The 20098-nt window shown below is 40.6% G+C and overlaps 2 protein-coding genes across 3 annotated transcripts in view; both read right to left on the bottom strand.

Moving 5' to 3' along the window:
• The window catches only part of LOC109926324 (putative helicase MOV-10), a 158257-nt gene that overhangs the window by 52770 nt on the left and 85389 nt on the right, over nt 1-20098 (bottom strand). The window lies entirely within an intron of this gene.
• Nucleotides 1-20098, bottom strand: part of capza1b (capping actin protein of muscle Z-line subunit alpha 1b) — a 36363-nt gene that overhangs the window by 5959 nt on the left and 10306 nt on the right. For both annotated transcript variants that reach the window (XM_020520680.2, XM_048612276.1), the window contains exons 2-8: nt 18843-18906; nt 16655-16706; nt 12132-12195; nt 10466-10672; nt 9761-9840; nt 5585-5663; nt 5424-5495 (exon numbers count right to left, since the gene is read on the bottom strand). In XM_020520680.2, the coding sequence (XP_020376269.1) occupies nt 5424-5495; nt 5585-5663; nt 9761-9840; nt 10466-10672; nt 12132-12195; nt 16655-16706; nt 18843-18906 (618 nt within the window). The remainder of the gene's footprint in view (nt 1-5423; nt 5496-5584; nt 5664-9760; nt 9841-10465; nt 10673-12131; nt 12196-16654; nt 16707-18842; nt 18907-20098) is intronic.

Genomic DNA, 20098 nt, shown 5'->3' on the forward strand with positions numbered 1-20098 from the left:
CTCTTCGGGCTCTATCCTATCGTTTACTTCCTACCCCACCCACCTCCCTATTTTCTGCATATAAACTGACGTTTTCCCAGCCATCATCAGTTCTGAGGAAGGGTCACCAGACCCAAAACGTTAACTGTTTTCTCCTCCAGATGCTGCCAGACCTGCTGAGCTTTTCCGGAAACTTTGTTTTTGTTCTTAGTTTATTCAGGTCAGTCATGAGTCACGAAGACCTGAAAAGGCCCCAGATAACACCACTGATGCACATCAAGTCACAACGTTTTAGCTGGGCTCAGAAAAACCAGGGGAAGGGTGGCTGGGAACAGAGGTGGTGAGACTTGGGAGGAGCTTACTGGTAAAGGGTAGACAGTATTTATTCAAAAATACTTTAACATTAGGTCACAGTATGGCAAAAATCGCTTGATGGGGGAGTCAATGGCCTAGCGGTATTAGAACATAGAACATTACAGCGCAGTAGAGGCCCTTTGGCCCTCGATGTTGCGCCGACCTGTGAAACCAATCTGAAGCCCATCTAACCTAAACTATTCCATTATCATCCATATGTTTATCCAATGACCATTTAAATGCCCTTAAAGTTGGCGAGTCTACTACTTTTGCAGGCAGGGAATTCCACGGCCTTACTACTCTCTGAGTAAAGAACCTACCTCTGACATCTGTCCTATATCATCGCTGGACTGTTAATCCAGAGACCCAGACAATGTTCTGGGGATCCGGGTTCGAATCCAACAAATATCTGGAATTGAGAGTCTGATGATGACTGTGAATCCATTGTTGGAAAAATCCATCTGGTTCACTTATGTCCTTTAGGGAAGGAAACTGCCATCCTTACCTGGTCTGGCCTAAAATGTGACTCCAGACCCACAGCAAAGTGGTTGACTCTGAACTGCCCTCTCAGCAATTAGGGATGGGCAATAAATGCTGCCTAGGCAGTGACGCCCTCATCCCATAAACAAATAAAAGGTAATAATCCAGAGAATTAAGAGTTCACATCCCACTTGGGTAGCGTGGGCATCTGAAAAAATTTTTTAAACAAATCGTTGACATAGAACAAAAATTGGCCTAAGACAACCATGGAGGTGACCGTCATCAATACTGAATTAGTTCATTAATGCTCTTTTGTGAAGGCAATCTGTTGTCTGTTGGAATCTCTGACAAGAGCATCCTGAAATGGCCACACCGTTGTATTAAAAAATTGTCCATAGAGACCAGGAACATGCAGACTAGATGGATAAACTATGGGACATGCAGGGTTACAGGGATAGCATAGGGGGCGGGTCTAGGTGGGATGCTCTTCGGAGGGTTGGCATAAACTTATGGGCCAAATCGCCTGCTTTCATACTGTAGGGATTCTATGAAAAGGTGCCATCAAGGAATACTAAATTCCTACTTTGCCAGTGAAACCAATAGCCAGAGAAATCAATTCTTAAGTAGAAAAAATGGACACCAAATTACTTCAAAAAACCTCTGACCTGGAAGGACAAATTCAATGATACAAAGACAGAAGGAAATATAAGTCAGGGCACAACGAATCTGCAAAAGGATATAGATAGACTAAGAAAGTGGTCAAAAATATGGAATACAGTGTGCAATGTGCTAAAGTGAGGTAATTCACTTTAGTGAGAAGAGAGGTGGTTTGGGAGGTCTTAAGAGAAATTAAAAGTGGATAAAATCTCCAGGACCTGATCTAATGTATCCCAGAACATTGTGGGAAGTAAGGGAGGAAATTGCGAGACTCCTTGCAGAAATATGTGCATCATCTATAGCTACGGGTGAAGTGCCTGATGACTGGAGGTGGCTAATATTGTATCTTTAAGAAAGGTTGTAAGGACAAACAGCAAACTATAGACCTGCGAGTCCCACTTCGGTTGTGGGTAAATTGTTGGAAGTGATTATAAAAGATAGGATTTATGGGCATTTGAAGAGGCAAAAATTGTTTAGGGATAGTCAGCATGGTTGTGTGCGAGGAAAGCCGTGACTCACAAACTTGATTGAGTTTTTTGAGGAAGTTACTAAGAAGATTGATGATGTCTATTTGGATTCTAGTAAAGCCTTTGACAAGGTTCTGTGTGGTAGACTAATTAGTAAAGTTAGGTCACATGGGATTCAGGGTGAGCTTACCAATTGGATACATAATTGGCTTAACGGCAGCAGACAGAAAGTAATAGTGGAGGGTTGCTTTCCAGACTGGAGGCCTATCACTAGCCGTGTTCCACAACGATCAGTTCTGGGCCCTCTTTTGTTTGTCATTTAACAGAAATGATTTGGCGGAAAATATAGAAGGCATGGTTATAATGTTTGTGGATGACACCAAAATTGGTGGCATAGTAGACAGTGAAGAAGGTTTAAGATTACAAAAAGGACCTTGATCAAATGGGTCAATGGACTGAAAAATGGCAGATTGTGTTCAATCTGGATAAATGTGAGGTATTGCATTTTGGTACAACAAACAAAGGTAAGGCTTATACAATTAATGGTAGGGCCTTGGCTCATGTTGTAGAACAAAGGGACCTAGGGATGCAGGTATTTAATTCCCTGGAGCTTGCATCACATACAGGCAGGGTGGTTAAAAAGGCATTTGGCATGTTTGCCTTCACTGCTCAGTCCTTTGAGTATAGCAGTCGTGAAGTCATGTTGAGATTGTACAGGACATTGGGGAGGCCTCTTCTGGAATAGTGTCCAGTTCTGGTCACCCAGTTATAGGAAGGATATTATCAAGCTGGAGTGGGTTCAGAAGAGATTTACCAGGATGTTGCCTGTTATGGAAGGTTTGAGTTATTAAAAAAGTTTGGGATAGGCTGGGACTTTTCCCACTGGAGCATAGGACGTTGACAGGCAACCTGATAAAAGTTTATAAAATAATGAAAGATATACATAGAGTTAATAGTAGTTGTCTTTTCCTGAGGATGGGGTATTTCAAGATGAGGGAGCACTTTTTGTTTTTAAGTTGAAAGGAGAGAGATTTAAAAAAGACAAGAAAGGCAATTTTTTTTTTTTTTTTTTTTTTAGAGGGTGGTTTGCGTGTAGAATGAAATTCCTAAGGAAGTGGTAGATGCAAGTACAATTACAATGTTTAAAAGATATTTGGATAGGTGCATGAATGGGAAAGGTTTGGAGCGATGTGGGCCAGGAGCAGGCAGGTGGAACTAGTTTAGTTTGGGATTATGTTCGGCATGGACTGGTTGGTCTGAAGGGTTTGTTTCTGTGCTGTATGACTCTGATTATGACTCTAATAGAAAAACAAAACAGTCTTTTTACTGCTTAAATAATAGGTGCAATTGTGCAGAAGGATCTGGGTGTCCTTGCACTTAAAACAAAGTTATTTTGCAGATACAGCAAACAATTAAAAACTTGACAGTGATGTTGCCACTTTACGCAAGGGGGTTGTAATATAAAATTAACTAAGTCTCGCCACAAGTGTACAGGGCATTGGTGAGACCCTAAGTACAGCAGTACTTTTAAAAAACGTATTCATGGGATGAGGGAGTAGCCCCTGAAAGGATGTTGATAAACCAGACAGGTGTCTTCCAATGATCGACAATGGATGCACTGTCATTACACTCTTAATTCTGAATTTTTATTGAATTCAAATTCCACCATCTGCCGTGGTGAGAATTGAACCGGGTCCCCAGGACATTACGTGGGTCTGTGGATTAACAGTCCAGCAACACCACCATTAGGCCATTGCCTACCTTTGCGTAGGTACAGTATTTGAGGAGAGATGCATTCAGGCAAGGTTTACTGGATACATTCCTGGGATGAATGGGCTGTCTAATGAGCAAAGTTGAGTAGGGTGAGCCCATATACACAGTAGATTAGAAGACAAATCTTACTGAAATGCAAGATATCCTTAGGGGCACCTGGCAAGAGTAGCCATTGAGAGGACGTTCCCCCTCAAAGAGGAATCTAAAATTAGGAAACACTGTCTTACAATATGGAATCACCTACTTACTATAGGGATGAGTGGGAATATCTTCAAAGGGTTGTAAATCTTTGGAATTCTCCATCCCAGAGAGCTGCAGATGCTGAGTCAGTGTACAGTCAAGGCTGAGATCAACAGCTTTTTGAATTATAGGGCGATCAAACAAGCAAAGTGAAATTGTGATCAAGATCAGATCAGCTGTAATCTTATTAACTAGCAGATGGCTTGGTGCTATAGAATAGAATCCCTACAGGAAAAACCATTCAGGCCCATCAATTCTACACTGATCCTCCAAAACGCCTACCTTATCCCTGTATCTTCTATGGTTAATGCATCTAGCCTGCACATCCCTTGACACTATGGGCAATTCACCTAACTTGCACATCTTTGGATGTGGATCTATGGGTGAGGAACATATGAACTAGTCTTGCCCTTATTCCTCACGGCGTTTATTTAGTTGGAGTGCAAATCAAACAGCGTCAGTGCAAGCAGATTAGAACCACACTCTTACAGATAGAGAGAGAAAGGTGGGGTATTCGTAGAAAACCTGTTGTACAGGTTGTTTTAGTGTCTTAGTGTATCTAGTGCCAACAATGTCACAAGTCAGGAGCAGATGGACAGATAACACAAACAAGCTCTCCAACACATCTGACTCGAGTGTTGGATACACCTTCCAGATGCAAAGCTGAATGCTCACTCCACACCAGAGAACAGAATGCAACAGGTGCTCTTCTTACATTATGTTTCACTGCCATAGTTTCAATATTCTTCTTTGTGTGGAAGTCTACTCTAAACAACAAAATTTTATGCATCGTCTCTGCAAAGTAACCAAGTTCGCATTTGCAGATACACTTGTTACTCATACTGGGAGAGGTTACAAAGATAAGCGAGCCACCTGGCAGAATCAACCAGCTTCTAATTGCTGACCTTCCCATATAAAACACCCCTTCAATTGATCTAAGCTACCTGATGTTTTCTTGCACTTGGTCCTGCCACAACCTTTCTCTTCAGTATGTTTACATGAAAAAAAAATCAATTAACCATCTTCTCCTGTAATTCACGAAGTCTAACACTTCAAAAACTGGAATTTCCCTTCACCTCCCTCCACTTCTCCTTCCTCTCCAGGTTTGTAAAACCCACGTAAACCTAACCACTACTTGATTTTAATTCACCTTTTCTTGAATCTTGCCAGCACTTTTTGTTTTAAAATTAAGACTTTTTCAAGCAGAACACAGGAGTATTAAACCAGACAGACATCAGACTGTTCTGCACCTTAGAAAAGAAGGCCGGTATTATTATTAAGTATCATTTTGTTTTCCACAGGCCTCACTGTGTGTAATTCAGGGTATAGAAGGTAGAAAATGAACTTAAGTCACCACTCTAGCCCGAGGCTTTATTGCATTTAAAGTTAGTGGCTCCTTTGCATTATTACATCAATCTCTAACAATATTCAAGATTCCTCTGATACAGTAATTTCTAATCCATACAGACTTACTGTAATTGGCAAGGTTTCCTGGACGTCCTTCTGACTCATCAACTGAACATTACCGTCTTCATAATAATGGACCTTGAAAGACATTACAACATATTTAATGTGGATTGTGTTCTAGTGCTCTTTACAAAATTTGTCAAGTTACACAAGACAGCATGACACACCTGGATCTTCAGAACTCCAGTAAGCTGAGCTGATGAAGAAGCGATATTGAATTTCCACTCAGATCGCCAACGTCCATTCCTATAGAAGGATGGTAATTTAAATTAGATTATTCCAGGTATTTTTGTTGACAAACTCACATAGCCTCGAAAATGGACATGAGACACTATTCATCAAGTTGCTCTGCATATTTTCCTTTCTTGTGGTTGCTTAGACAACTTTCCCTCCCCAGCTTCAGAGGTGTTTCAGTTAAAATGGGACATAAAAGCACCAGTGCTTCAATAGCACTTTATTGGCTGTAAGGCACATTAGGATGGTCTGATGTTGTGAAGGATATGAGAGAACCCTAACTTGTTCTTTCTTGCAACTGAGATTAAGTCCATGGGTATTAATTCTTGCAAAAAGAAATCTAACAGATAATCATTGCAATGCAATTATTAAGTTTCAGAAGCAGTAGGCACGCTCACATTCCATTAGTGAATTATAAAAGTAGGCCACCTATCTGACTGTTCATCTCCATTCCTCAAATTTTGTGCATCTTCACTTGTAGAAAATGGTCTCAGAAATAGAGGTAACAAGAGTTGATACAGAACATTCTAACTGAAGGGTTAACAGCCAAGAAATCATTGGCTGATAAATTGAATAGAACGTAGATTAGATGCTGTTGCGTCACAAACAACCAATTCTATGTGGTTTGATTTATTCTGTTGTGCAAACCTAAAATAATACTAGTAGCCCCAGCATCCACTAAAAACATAGGCACCCGAGATCATTTTTCCCCTTGAATGCCTCATTATTTCATATTTTTGGCTGACTAAAATTTGCCAATCTCAGTTCTAAAATTAATTGATCCAGGCTTTACTTTTTTGAAAAGACAGATTTCCAACTTCTACCACAGTACGTAGAAGTATTTTGCAATTACACTCCAGAACAGTTTGATTCTTTTAGGATAATGGCCCTTTAGTTGTACCATTATTTCTATGTATACCCTCTGTGTTCCCCTTAATGTCTTGAAAATGTTGATTAGATCAAATTTTAATCTGCTTAGTTTAGGTGATCGCTCTTCATAAATAAATCCCTGGGAAATCCAACTATCAGTATATTTATCATGCACTACCTACAAGGCCAGTACATCCTTTTGGTGTTTTGCCCAGAGCTACTGTTCAGTATTTCATATACGGTTTAAATAGAGCTTTGTATGGCTCAAGCATTTCTGAAGTGTATGTCATTTTCCTACATTAATGACAGTCAGTCACTTTGAATACAGGAAATTCTCAAACAAAGCCTGTTGATTATGAATAACATTGACAACGCCTGGCAGAAGTTCTTTGCTCTTGGAAGTTGTCATGTGGGTTCCTTTGTGTCCACTGGAGAAAGCCAATGGAGCTTTGGGTTAACATCTTGTCTCAAAGACAGCACCATTGGTGATGTTGTTCTTTCTTAATGCCACACTGGTGTTACAGCCAGGGATTCTGTACTGGAAACTTGAGTCCATAATCTTTTAATGCAGAAAGACAGGTAAACTACCGACTAATCTAAGGCTGACAAAATTTGCTTCTTTCCTCTTAGCACCATCCAACTCACTAATAAGTCATTCTACTGGATCTCACCGAAAGTCTATTTGCTTGTTAAGCTTTGATGAGTCATCCAACCACAACCAGACCTGGATGAATCACCAGCGCTGAGCAATGACTGGCCACGTGACTGTAGATTGCAAATGTCAATGCACTGGTCAGGTGAGCAGAACAGTGACAAAATGAATTCAGTTTGGAGAAGCGGGAGGTTTTTGGAAAAGTCAAACAGTGCTAAGGAATACATAATTAATCGGAGGATACTGAGAGGTAGGAAGGAATAAGTAAAGATTAGAGGAGAGATGAAGAAAGTTTTGCTCACTCAAAAGGTGGCTGGAGTCTGGAACTCACTGAGGGCTAGTACAGGCAGAAACCCTCAAGTAATGAAAAATGCATCTCTAACATTGCAACCTGCAAGTCTATAAAGTGAAAGCTATATGACGTTGGATCAGGCAGAGCGGCTTGTGTCTGCAGCAACTGAGAAACAATGAGCTAGGTGACCACTGTAATAAACTCTGATTCCATGATCAGGAGAAAGGTAAGTTGATATTCGTCACTCTCTGACTTAGAGATGAAAACCAAACACAGCTCCATGACTGGTGCTGACTAAGAGGAATGAAGTGCAGACCAAGGGTCAAATAAGTTTGTGGGGCTTAGGGCTTGATTAGACCAACAGAACCAATTACATTTATAATGCTGTGAAGAACTGTAATGAGCCTGAGGATTGAAGTGTTTTAGTAATTAGCAACATGCAACCAAAAATGATGATTATAGAAAGGGACTGGGAGTAAACAAGTCAGAAAGCAAAAACAGATAAGAGCTTTTATAAATTTTAAAAAAAGGAAGTAGCTGATTTAAAATTTGATCTCTGAAGCAGGGACAGGAGAAATTCATGGGCATGAGGGAATTGTCAAAGATGTTGAACAAATATGGTGTCTGCCTTTACAATAAACGACAAATCACAGAAGTTACCAAGTGACCTCATAAAAATGAGGAACTTAAAGTAACTAAAATCAGAAGATAAAAAGAGGGACTAAAAATAGAAACCTGCAAGGCCCTACAGCCTCCTCCTGGGGCTCTAAAAAGTGGTAGCTGGAAAGGTCATGATGTATACTGCTTCCAGCAGATTACAAGGTAACTAATGATGAGACAACAGGGAACTACAGGCTTCTTAGTCATACATCAAATGCTCAGGAAAGTGCTAGAATCTTATTGCTGTAATATCACTGAGAAAGTTTCAACTGCACTTCAGAATTCATTGCATGATATTAGTCAAATGTTTTATGAAAAGGAAAACCATGTTTGTAAGTGGAGTTCTATGAGGCTGTACATAATAGGATAAGTGGGAAGCAGTAGATATACTTGACTTGGATTTCCAAAAAAGCTGTACTAAGGTGCCCCACAAAGTTTACTACGCTGGATATGATTGACTGGTGCTGGAGACATGATAATTATATTATGCACCAAGAATTGGTTCACAGATAGATATAAGTAAGGATAAAGGGATATTTTTAAATTACAGGTTGGAACTAGTGGAAGGTTGCAAAAATGAGTTCTGGGGCCTTCACAATATGCAATCTATATTCAAGACCCAGGTAAACAGATCAAGAATAACGTTTCTAAGTTTGCTGATTACACAAAGTTAGGTAGGAAGAAAGTCATGAGGAGACCACAAATCTAAAATGGTCAACAGGTAGGGTGAGTGAGTTATAAGATGACTGTTGAATTTTAATGTGTGCAGCTGCCAGGGGGAGGGAGGAAGGAAGGAATTTGGGAGGGGGGGAGGAGGCAACAAAAGGGAGATTGAGAGGTTCTTCACTTTGGTAGAGAGAACAGAACAGCAGAACCCATTTGAAAGACATGAAAACACGTAAATGATGTTCAAAGAGACATAGGTATACTTGCACAAAGAACACAAGATCAGCACGCAGGAAGGCAAATTTTGTGTTGGTCTTCAGTACAAGAACTGGGATACAACAAGATCGGATATTTTTGAAAGCAAACCAAATACTGTGTAGTTTTAGTCTCCATTTCTCAGATAACCATGCATGCTTTAGGGACATGACAGCAGAGGTACATAAAGTTTTTTTCCCTGGGATGAGAGTTTGTTTCTTAATGAGCGGCTGAGTAAATGAGGTCTTTATTCTCCAGAGTCCAGAGATTCTCTCTCAAACAGATTATTTTGAAAGTGCTTGATGATAGACATTGGGAGGTTTTTCTCTCTGGGTGAGGAAACTTGGGCACAGCCTCAAGCTGAGGGGGTGAAACATTCAGGATTGAAACAAGGAGAAATTTCTTCACTTTAGGTTGTGTTTCTTTGGAATTACCTACGTCAAACTAATGAACGGTGAGCAGAAAAGCAAAAGATCAGTCATAACCTTAATGAATGGTGGAGCAACTCAAGAGATCAAATAAGCTCCAAGTGCTCTTGTTTATGTTCAACCAAGTTTATAGCACTGATTGAACAGATGTCATTAAAAAAGGTCAACATTGCAATGTCTTTTCAACTAGAGTGATTACCCAAAAGTTGAACAGACTAACTGCTCTGGTAGTTCAAATTGCATTTTAATCACCAGTATATGCTCTCAGGAACGTAACCACACCTACCAGAAATTATGGGGCTGAAACTGATGGTTTTCAATACAAGCTATAATAGTTTGCTGTCCATTGATAGTCTTACCATAGATCTACAAAATAGAAATTCAAATATCAGCACATAAAAAGAAAAGAAAGTTTTTGTCACAATAACAACCCTTATTTGGGTTTTTTATATACATCGGTAAGTGCATAAAACAATAACTTAGCTACTACTGGCCTGGCAAATTCAATTAAAAGTTGGTATTTTTTTAAGACATCAAAAATTGAGCAGTGGTATTGCAGTAAGAAGAAATAAAAATTCTGGAAACACAGGGTAGTTCACATGGTGGATATAAATAATTCCTCTGGCTTCCCAAACTGTGACCCCATTTCAAGGCTTGCAAATTATCAAGACCCTGCAGCTGAAGATCAATAGAAGTTGAACTCTCTTTATCCTCACTCTTCTTAACCTTAATAATACATTACACACAAGCTTGAATAGTGCAAGTCAGCAAACCGCTCAACTGAGACAATGATAGCCAAGTTAATTTTTGACCTTACCTGACATATGTAATGGTCAATGACAATTAGCAGGAAGTTCTGGCCAATCATCATCCCATCATTATACATCACATCAGAGTCATCAGCTAATGATTTCAGAAAAAAACCTTTCACCAACAAAATTTGAACCGTATAAAACAGAACAGGTCACAACAGCTTGTCACAATACTTAACAGTGCAGATGCCATAGGGATAGTGGTTTTTCACATACGCCCGCACTGCATTATCACAGGCACTTCTCCAAGATTCTATCGCAGGCTCACCCTCCTGAGGGTGGACATCACTTCCTTCTTTCTTCACATGATCAAATTTGAATGATAGTTTATTCTTTGGATCCACAAATCTTCCATTACCCAGATTTCCATGCTCTGTAATCAGGACCTGTGCAAAAATGTCATAGCTTAACTCTATCAACTTTTAGGTACAAAAAATGTACAAATATCTATGTAATAAATGGTAATGCTGTATGCACTTCTTCCCAACATTTTTCTTTAATTCCTCTGTCCAGTTAAGATAAGAGTACAGGGTTTCAGCCGGTAGTTCAAAGAGAAACCAAACAAGAGTGATACCAGGATGGTAGGTACGTGAATGGATAGTGATTAAAGGGACAGTGGAAGTGTCCAAGGGCTACATTCTTCTTGCAATTCCAAACTTGGCTGTTCCTTTCCTCGTTCCAAACGGAACTTGCAAAAGACAAACAGCATGCACACAGACACCTGCAATTTTATACTGTCACCAGAATCTTTCGTCAGACGTTAAAAAACTTCTGTGGAGCTTAAACCAGAGTTCCTTTATATTTGGAAATATTCCCCTTTTTTAAGTCAGCCAGGTAAATGAGACACTGGGAAGCACAATGTTTAAAAACCTCAAAAATAATGCAACTGAACCACATAACCCCGATATGATTTCTATTTATCCAGTATGGACATTCTTGGTAGGGGTACAGTGTAGGTGTTACTTCGTACACCAGCATTTATTGCCTGACCCTAATTGCCCAGAGAGCAGATAACAGTCAACTGTATTGCCTGTGGGTCTGGACTCTCATGTAGGTCAGACCAGATAAAAATTGCATATTTTCTCCTTTAAAAGGAGAGGAATGAGCCGGGTGGCTTTTTAACAGCATTAAGATGATCTTTATGTCCCCAGAACATTAGCCTGAGGCTCTGGATTGTTAATCTCATGACATTATCACTATACCATTGCCTCAAAAAGATCATGGTTCAAGCTTACTTTTGACATTTAAGTAGTAGAAACTGCAGAAATTGCCAGGCCTGTTTGTTTGTTCAGGACCCTATCTACAGGTGCATTAAGGAGTTCTCTGCAACAGAGTCCTCTGCAGACATGTGGAAGAATTCTAGTATCAGGGATAGATTTACCACTCCAAAATCACATTTGTGACCCAGGTTACCTGGTCAACCATTAACAGGACACTGGAGTACCATGGATCTCAGATATTAGATTAGTGAATCTTTCATTCTGGGTTGAACTGGTTCCAACTGATCGTCAAGAGTCTTGGGACCACCTTCATAGGTGATGGGAGTCAGAGATCGTTGTCAGGCAACTATCATAGCAAGCCTGGGAGGGTTAGTTGGATGCAAGTAGCAAGATGAGAATAAAGTGGCATTGCTGCCATTCTCCTGACCATACCACATGCAAACTTTTCATAACTTTGAATGGGAGGCTGTATTTTGCTCCTCTCTTGATAGTGTTGTACTACTGCTTCAGTAACACATTGCTACCCTGCCTGGTCTACTCAAAATGGCTGCTAATTCACAGCAACAGCAAATTTAAAGCTTCCCCATAGCCCCAATCCACTTAACATCCCACGTTTCTTCCTTACCTGATCATCGTAGCCCTCTATCTTCACAGGAGTGAATTGCTCCATATTATACTGGGCAAATGCACTAAGGGAACAAGAAGGTGAATCAATGTACACACTAGAACATAAGAACTAGGAGCAGGAATAGGCCATCTGGCCCCTCGAGCCTGCCCTGCCATTTAATAAGATCATGGCTGATCTTTGAGACTCAGCTTCCCTTACCCGCCCATTCACCATAACCCTTAATTCCTTTATTGTTCAAAATTTTATCTAGCCTTGCCTTAAAAACATTCAGTGAGGCAGCTTCAACCTCTTCACTGGGCAGGAAATTCCACAGATTCACAACCCTTTGGGTGAAGAAGTTCCTCCTGACCCCAGTCCTACATCTGCTTCCCTTTATTTTGAGGCGATGCCCTCTAGTCTTAGTTTCACCTGCTAGCGGAAACAACCTCCCTGCCTCCACTTTATCTATTCCCTTCATAATCTTATATGTTTCTACAAGATCTCCCCTCATTTTTCTGAATTCCAATGAGTATAATCCCAGCCTACTCAGTCTCTCCTCATAATCCAACCCTCTCAACTCTGGAATCAACTGAGTGAATCTCCTCTGCACCCCCTCCAGTGCTAGTATATCCCTTCTCAAGTAAGGAGACCAAAACTGCACACAGTACTCCAGGTGTGGCCTCACCAGGACCCTATACAGCTGCAGCATAGCCTCCCTGTTTTTAAACTCCATCCCTCGAGCAATGACAGACAAAATTCTATTTGCCTTTTTAATCACCTGCTGCACCTGCAATCCCACCTTCAGCAATTCATGCACAAGGACACCCAAGTCCCTCTGCAATTTTTTACCATTTAAAACAGTCCATTTTGCTGTTATTCCTACCAAAATGGATAACCTCACACTTACCAACATTGTACTCCATCTGCCAGACCTTTGCCCACTCACTTAGACTATCTATATCCCTCTGCAGACTTTCAGTGTCTTCTGCACACTTTGCTCTACCACTCACCTTAGTGTCATCTGCAAATTCTGACACACCACACTTAGTCCCCAACTCCAAATCATCTATGTAAATTGTAAACAATTGAGGTCCCCACACTGATCCCTGAGGCACACCACTAGCCACTGACCGCCAACCAGAAAAACACCCATTTACCCCTACTCTTTGCTTTCTCTTGGTCAACCAATCCTCTATCCATACCAATACATTACCTGTAATACCGTGCAACTTTATCTTATGTAGCAGCCTTTGGTGTGGCACCTTGTCAAATGCCTTCTGGAAATCCAGATACACCACATCCACAGGTTCCCCATTGTCCAAAATGCAAGTAATGTCCTCAAAGAATTCCACCAAATTAGTTAAACATGACCTACCCTTCATGAACACATGCTGGGTGTTCCCAACGGGACAATTTATATCCAGATGTCTTGCTATTTCTTCCTTAATGATAGATTCAAGCATTTTCCCCACTACCGAAGTTAAGCTAACTGGCCTATAGTTACCTGCTTTTTGTCTACTTCCTTTTTTAAACAGTTGCATCACATTGGCTGTTTTCCAATCTGCGGGAACCACCCCAGAGTCCAGTGAATTTTTGTAAATAATTACTAGTGCATTTGCTATTTCCCCCATCACCACTTTTATATCCTGGGATGCATTTCATCAGGGCCAGGAGACTTGTCTACCTTTAGCCCCATTAGCTTGTCCAGCACTGCCTCCTTAGTGATAATGATAGCTTCTAGGTCCTGACCTGCTATAACCTTCTTGCTATTAGTTTTCGGCATGTTATTTGTGTCTTCCACTGTGAAGACCGACACGAAATAACTGTTTAATGTCTCGGCTATTTCCTCATTCCCAGTTATTAAATTGGCCTTCTCATCCTCTAAAGGACCAATGTTTACCTTCGCCACTCTTTTACGATTTACATATTTATAGAAACTTTTGCTGCCTGTTTTTATTTTTTGAGTTAGTTTACTCTCATAATCTATCTTACTTTTCTTTATAACTTTTTTGTGGCTTTCTGTTGGCCTTTAAAGATTTCCCAGTCTACTAGTTTCCCACTACTCTTTGCTTTTTTGTATGTTTATTTTCAATCTGATACTTTCCTTTATTTCCTTAGACATCCATGGCTGGCTCTCTTTTCCTACAGTTCTTCCTTATCACTGGAATGTACATCTGCTGAGCACTGTGAAAAATTCTTTTGAAAGTCCTCCACTGTTCCTCAATTGACCCACCATAAAGTTTTTGCTCCCATTCTACCTTAGCTAACTCCTTCCTCATTCCTTCATAGTCTCCTTTGTTTAAGCACAGGACATAGGTACTGGATTTAATCTACTCACGCTCCATCTGTATTTTAAATTCGACCAAACTGTGATCGCTCCTTCCGAGAGGATCCCTTACTGTGAAATCATTAATTACTCCTGTCTCATTACACAGGACTAGATCGAGGATAGCTTGCTTCCTCGTAGGTTCCATTACATACTGTTCAAGGAAATTATCACGGATGCATTCTATGAACCGCTCCTCAAGGCTGCCATGACTGACCTGGTTTGACCAATCGATATGTAGATTAAAATCCCGCATGATAATTGCTGTACCATTTTTACATGCATTCGCTATTTCTATGTTTATTGCCCGCCCCACCACGATGTCGTTATTTGGTGGCCTATAGACCACACCTATCAGTGACTTCTTCTCCTTGCTATTCCTAATTTTCACCCAAATGGATTCAACATTTTGTTCAGTATAACCTATATCATCTCTCACTACTGCCCTGATATCATCCTTAAAAATCAGAGCAACACCACCTCCCTTACCTTCCTGTCTGTCCTTCCGAACAGTTTGATACCCCTGGATATTTAACTCCCAGTCATGACCATCCTGCAACCATGTCTCTGTAATGGCCACTAAATCATACCCATTTGCCATGATTTGTACCGTCAACTCATCCACCCTGTTTCAAATGCTCCGAGCATTCAGATAAAGTGCCCTTATGCCAGTTTTTGCACCTTCTTTTTGGGTCCTATCACCTCCATTACTAACAGCTCTGGAGTTCTCCTTCCCTTTAACTTTTTTCCTAATTTTCAATGGAGTTGAAGCTTCCTTGTCACCTGCTAACCTGCTGCTTTGCCTTACATTAATTGTTATTCTCCCTCTACGCTCACTTCTCCCTTCCCCCCTACTTACTAGTTTAAAGTCCTATTAACCACCCTGTTTACCCTTTTCGCCAGAACACTGGACCCGGCCCTGTTCAGGTGGAGTCCATCCCAGCGGTAAAGATCCCTCCTGTCCCAGAACTGATGCCAGTGCCCCATGAAAAGGAAACCCTCTTTCCCACACCACTCTTTTAGCCACGTGTTTACTTCCCTGATCCTCACCTCCCGATGCCAATTTGCACGTGGCTCAGGCAGCAATCCAGAGATTATGACCCTTGAAGACCTGTTTTTTAATTTTGTTCCTAGCTTTTCATAATCCCGAAACAGGCCTTTTTTCCTAGTCCTGCCTATGTTGTCGGTACCTACGTGGACCACAACAACTGGATCCTCCCCCTCCCTCTCTAGCATTCTCTCAAGCCGGTCAGAGATGTCTCGCACCCTGACACCGGGCAGGCAATACACCATGCGGGATTCTCTATCCTGCTCGCAAAGGATACTGTTTATCCCCCTAATGATGGAATCCCCTACAACTACAACCTGTCTTTTTGCTCCCCTCTCTTGAATGGCCTCCTGGACCATGGTGCCATGGTCCGTTGACTCATCCTTCTTGCAGCCCTGTTCCTCATCCACGCAGGGAGCAAGTGCCTCATACCTGTGGGACAATGTCAAGGGCTGCAGCTCCTGTGTTCCTGTCTGTAGGGTCCCTCTACCTGCCTCACTTACAGTCACACACTGCTGTCCCTGCCCGCTGATCGAATTAACATTAGTTAAGCTACCAGTTGTGACTGCCTCCTGGAACACAATATCCAGGGATTCGGGATTAGTTAACTCCCAAATTTATTGGGTGGAAGCTTACCTTCCCAGACTGCCCTCGCACTTCCTCCTGGACTCCCGCCGCTGAAACAACTGAAAACTACCCACACTAACTGCTGCACTTTGCTTATCACCTATCGTTTGCATCATTTATCACCATTAAACCTGGGGTAAGATGCCCTAATACTTAAGTTGAATGCCAATCAACTTTCTCTAAACAAGTTAACTATGTTTCCAATTGACAGTACACCATATTCACAGTAGCTAAGTAGTTTACTCCAGAGGCTACCAATGCATGCCCATTTCCCCAAACCTCTATTTGTAGAGAAGATCATATGTTCATTTTAAATATGAGCTTGAGAGATTGTTAACCAAAGGTATTAAGGGGTAATAAGACATTCAGGCAAAGATTAACCATGATCTCAATGAAAGGTGGAACAAGCTCAAGAAGCATTAAAAGCTTCTTTCTATTCCTCTCCAATATTGAGGTCCTTGAATGGCTAGTCGCTAGTATTACACACACTGACAAATATTTCCTTGGAAAGAATCCCTCTTGAACTAAAAGGAAACTTACTGAACAGTTGCCTCCTTGAGAAGAGTGTCATTATTCATTAGAGAACGGACATCTGGAAAGAAAGAGCATTTACAGTCAGAAAAGCTGATAATTTAAATCTGTAATCAGAAAATAAAGTACTAAAGAAATATTTGTTACATTAGTTAAGGTTAATATGTAAATTGTACATTGCAGTTAACATCTGTTAATTTAAAGTGGTTCAGTTTAAGTTACTAGCTTCTTTTTAAACTCCAAACTGATGAGCCAATGGATGATTCCACTGATACTAAATTCTAACTCCTGGGGTCAGTGCAATTCGGTTGAAAACAGCAGGAGAAATTGGCACAGATCACATATTATCAATGCTAAACACTCCCAACCAAACAACTATGTTTGAGGAATTGCCAAATGAACCTTAAGTTGTGCACGACAACTCTCGGTAGCATTACCTTAAAAAAAAAGATTTGAAAGGGAGCTAAGGGGCAACATTTTCACAGAGGGTGGTGTGTGTATGGAATGAACTGCCAGGGGAAGCGGTGGAGGCTAGTACAATTACAACATTTAAAAGGCATCCTGATGGTTGTATAATAGGAAGGGTTTAGAGGAATATGAACCAAATGATGGCAAATGCGACTAGATTAATTTAGGATATCTGGTCGGCATGGACAAGTTGGACTGAAAGGTGTGTTTCCATGACTCTAAGTTAAAAATAATTGACTATTTTGAAAATGTTTATTAGTGATCTAGTCACCATTGAAAGTGTAATTTTAGTTTACAAAAAGCTCACCATCTACAAAAAAAAAAGGCATTTAAGTAACTTATTCCTGATTTATTTTGGACAGAAATGACATAGTCCAAAAATTTGAAAATTAACCGAATTAAACAGATAGACTTTTTGAGCTTAATTAAAATTACAATTACATCCGATATTAACCAAGTCATATTCAGTTATGAATAGATTACAGCATCTGCTGTCCTGAGGAAATCTCACATGCATATCAAAGCCACCAGATTGCTGGAGAACTGCTACCACTCAGGCTGGCAAACATGAGCACAAAAGCACACAATAACACCTCAAACAGAAACCGATAAATAAACCGTTTGTGGCATTGATCAAAAAGAAAGCACTGCCCGTGGCAGTGGGAAAACATCTTGCCTTGATCAAATTACCTTATGGGATCCTTACACATTTCAAAAGTTTGTTTTACTTCACCTACAATTTTATCTCAAATATTGTGTGACTTAGATTCTGTAGCTTTTTACACTTGAACATCACTGGCTCTGGTTGATAAATACAGCTGTCTTCAAAGCAGCTTGACAGACAATAAGTGAATTAGATGGTATAACATTCCAGCTGAGCAATTATATCTAGGCTTTTTGATAGACTTAGGCCCACACTGTCATAGTGAATAAATGAACCTTTCAAACTGAAATTGACCTAGGGTGTGAAGTCAAAACAGCACAACTTATCAGAAGGTGCAGTTTGCAAGTGTATGTCAAAACATACACCAGAATGACTTTTAATCCCTTGCTACTGAGCTATTTTGCATCAGGTTGCAACATGTCTGGGGATCCCATGGACATTTAATTTTTAAAGCAGGTAGCCACGTGGGACCTTTGTCAAAAGCCTTGCTAAGATCTATGCAGACCACATCAACTTCACTACCTTAATCAATTCTGCTTGTTACTTCCTCAAATAAAATTCCGTCAAGTTACTCAGACTTGGACAGCTAGCATGTGATGCAAAGTGCTGACAACAGCACAGATTTATTTGTTGTACTAGCTGAAGTCATCATGAAGGCCCTACCTTCTCAACCTTATCCCTTAAACAAGGAGTGATGACCCTCAGGTTAAGCTCATCACCAAATGTGTCTCTAATGAGAAAGCAGCCTCACTTCCTTGAATTCATGTTGACAATCCTCGATTAATTGTGCTCAACTGATAGTTTAACTTGTCTCAAAATAGATCCCAATAATTTACCAACAACACAAATCGGCCCTGGCTGACCTGTCACTGAGAAATGTGAATTCCAGGTTCCACAGACCTCAAAACATTAAGAAACAAAACATTTGCTCATGCCAGCAATCAGGTAATGGAACAGCAATTATTATTATTCCACATTGCCATACTTGGACATAGGTGATGGCCTTGATCACTGTCAACAGGTTACAGATAATACCAAAAGACTGAGCATCTTTCATTTACTCACCGTTGAATACTTCGTTGAACTCTCCTGGTGGTGCATGCATAATGAAGTTGGTAGCTATATTCACCTACAATCAAAACAGAAATTGACATGTTTAGCAATACTGTAGTATTCACACAATAAACAAGTTGGCAGCCAGTTTATAGCCACAGCCAAGACCTTCTGTGCCAGCATCCTGCTTCCACATGCACCAACTTAGCTTGAGGTCGAGGTTCCAGGGTACAACTTTGTGAATGAGCAGTTTTAAACTTTTTGCATTACTTGACCCCTGTCTCACATAAACTTACAACTTTAGGATACAATTCCAAGCTCAACCAATACACACCCTGCGATGCAGTTATCCTTGCCCACAGGAAGCGAGATAGTAAAATGTGACATGAAAACGATCAGGGCGAAACTGCAATTTTGCAAACAGCAGCAATTATCAGCCACTGCCAATAACGATGCACCTTTACACAATCCCCTTCATATACTTAGAACATGTAGAAGCATATCACAACCAATTCATCACTGGAAACGTTTGGCAGGCAATTGTAGTAAAATTATATGTACAGAAAAATAAACAGAATCCAAGACACTACTCAAAATCAGGTTTAAAAAAAAACTGACCTTGCACTGCAGTTGTCTCAGATTGAAAACTGTGGCACAAAAAGTCTGACACTCCTTTAGTGAGGAGTACAATTGGTGATTGCAAGATTTCAAAATGGGTTCAGGAATGATATTCTACAGCCATTTCCACTCATCTCAATTAGCTTGAGAAAGATTTGCTGTCATATATAGACGGGAATGAAAGACACTGGATGGAGCCTGTTAAATTGAGCCAAGGCACAAAGAGTTAATATAAGTTTTCAATCTGTGAGCTGGAGAAAGAAAATTAATTGTCAAATTAACACATTACATGTAATATTTGCCAAATGCTCACTGTTTAAAGGCAACATGAATTAGCTTGTATCAGAGATAGTAGGAACTGCAGATGCTGGAGAATCCGAGACAACAAGGTGCAGGGCTGGATGAACACAGCAGGCCAAGCAGCATCATAGGAGCAGAGAGGCTGACGTTTCGGGCTAGCTGTAAGAAGACAGAGGGTGGTGGTTGATGGGAAATGTTCATCCTGGAGTTCAGTTACTAGTGGTGTACCTCAAGGATCTGTTTTGGGGCCACTGCTGTTTGTCATTTTTATAAATGACCTGGATGAGGGCATAGAAGGATGGCTTAGTAAATTTGCGGATGACACCAAAGTCGGTGGAGTTGTGGATAGT

Source organism: Rhincodon typus, chromosome 25 (genome assembly GCF_021869965.1).
Source record: "Rhincodon typus isolate 14 chromosome 25, sRhiTyp1.1, whole genome shotgun sequence".
NCBI lineage: Eukaryota > Metazoa > Chordata > Chondrichthyes > Orectolobiformes > Rhincodontidae > Rhincodon > Rhincodon typus.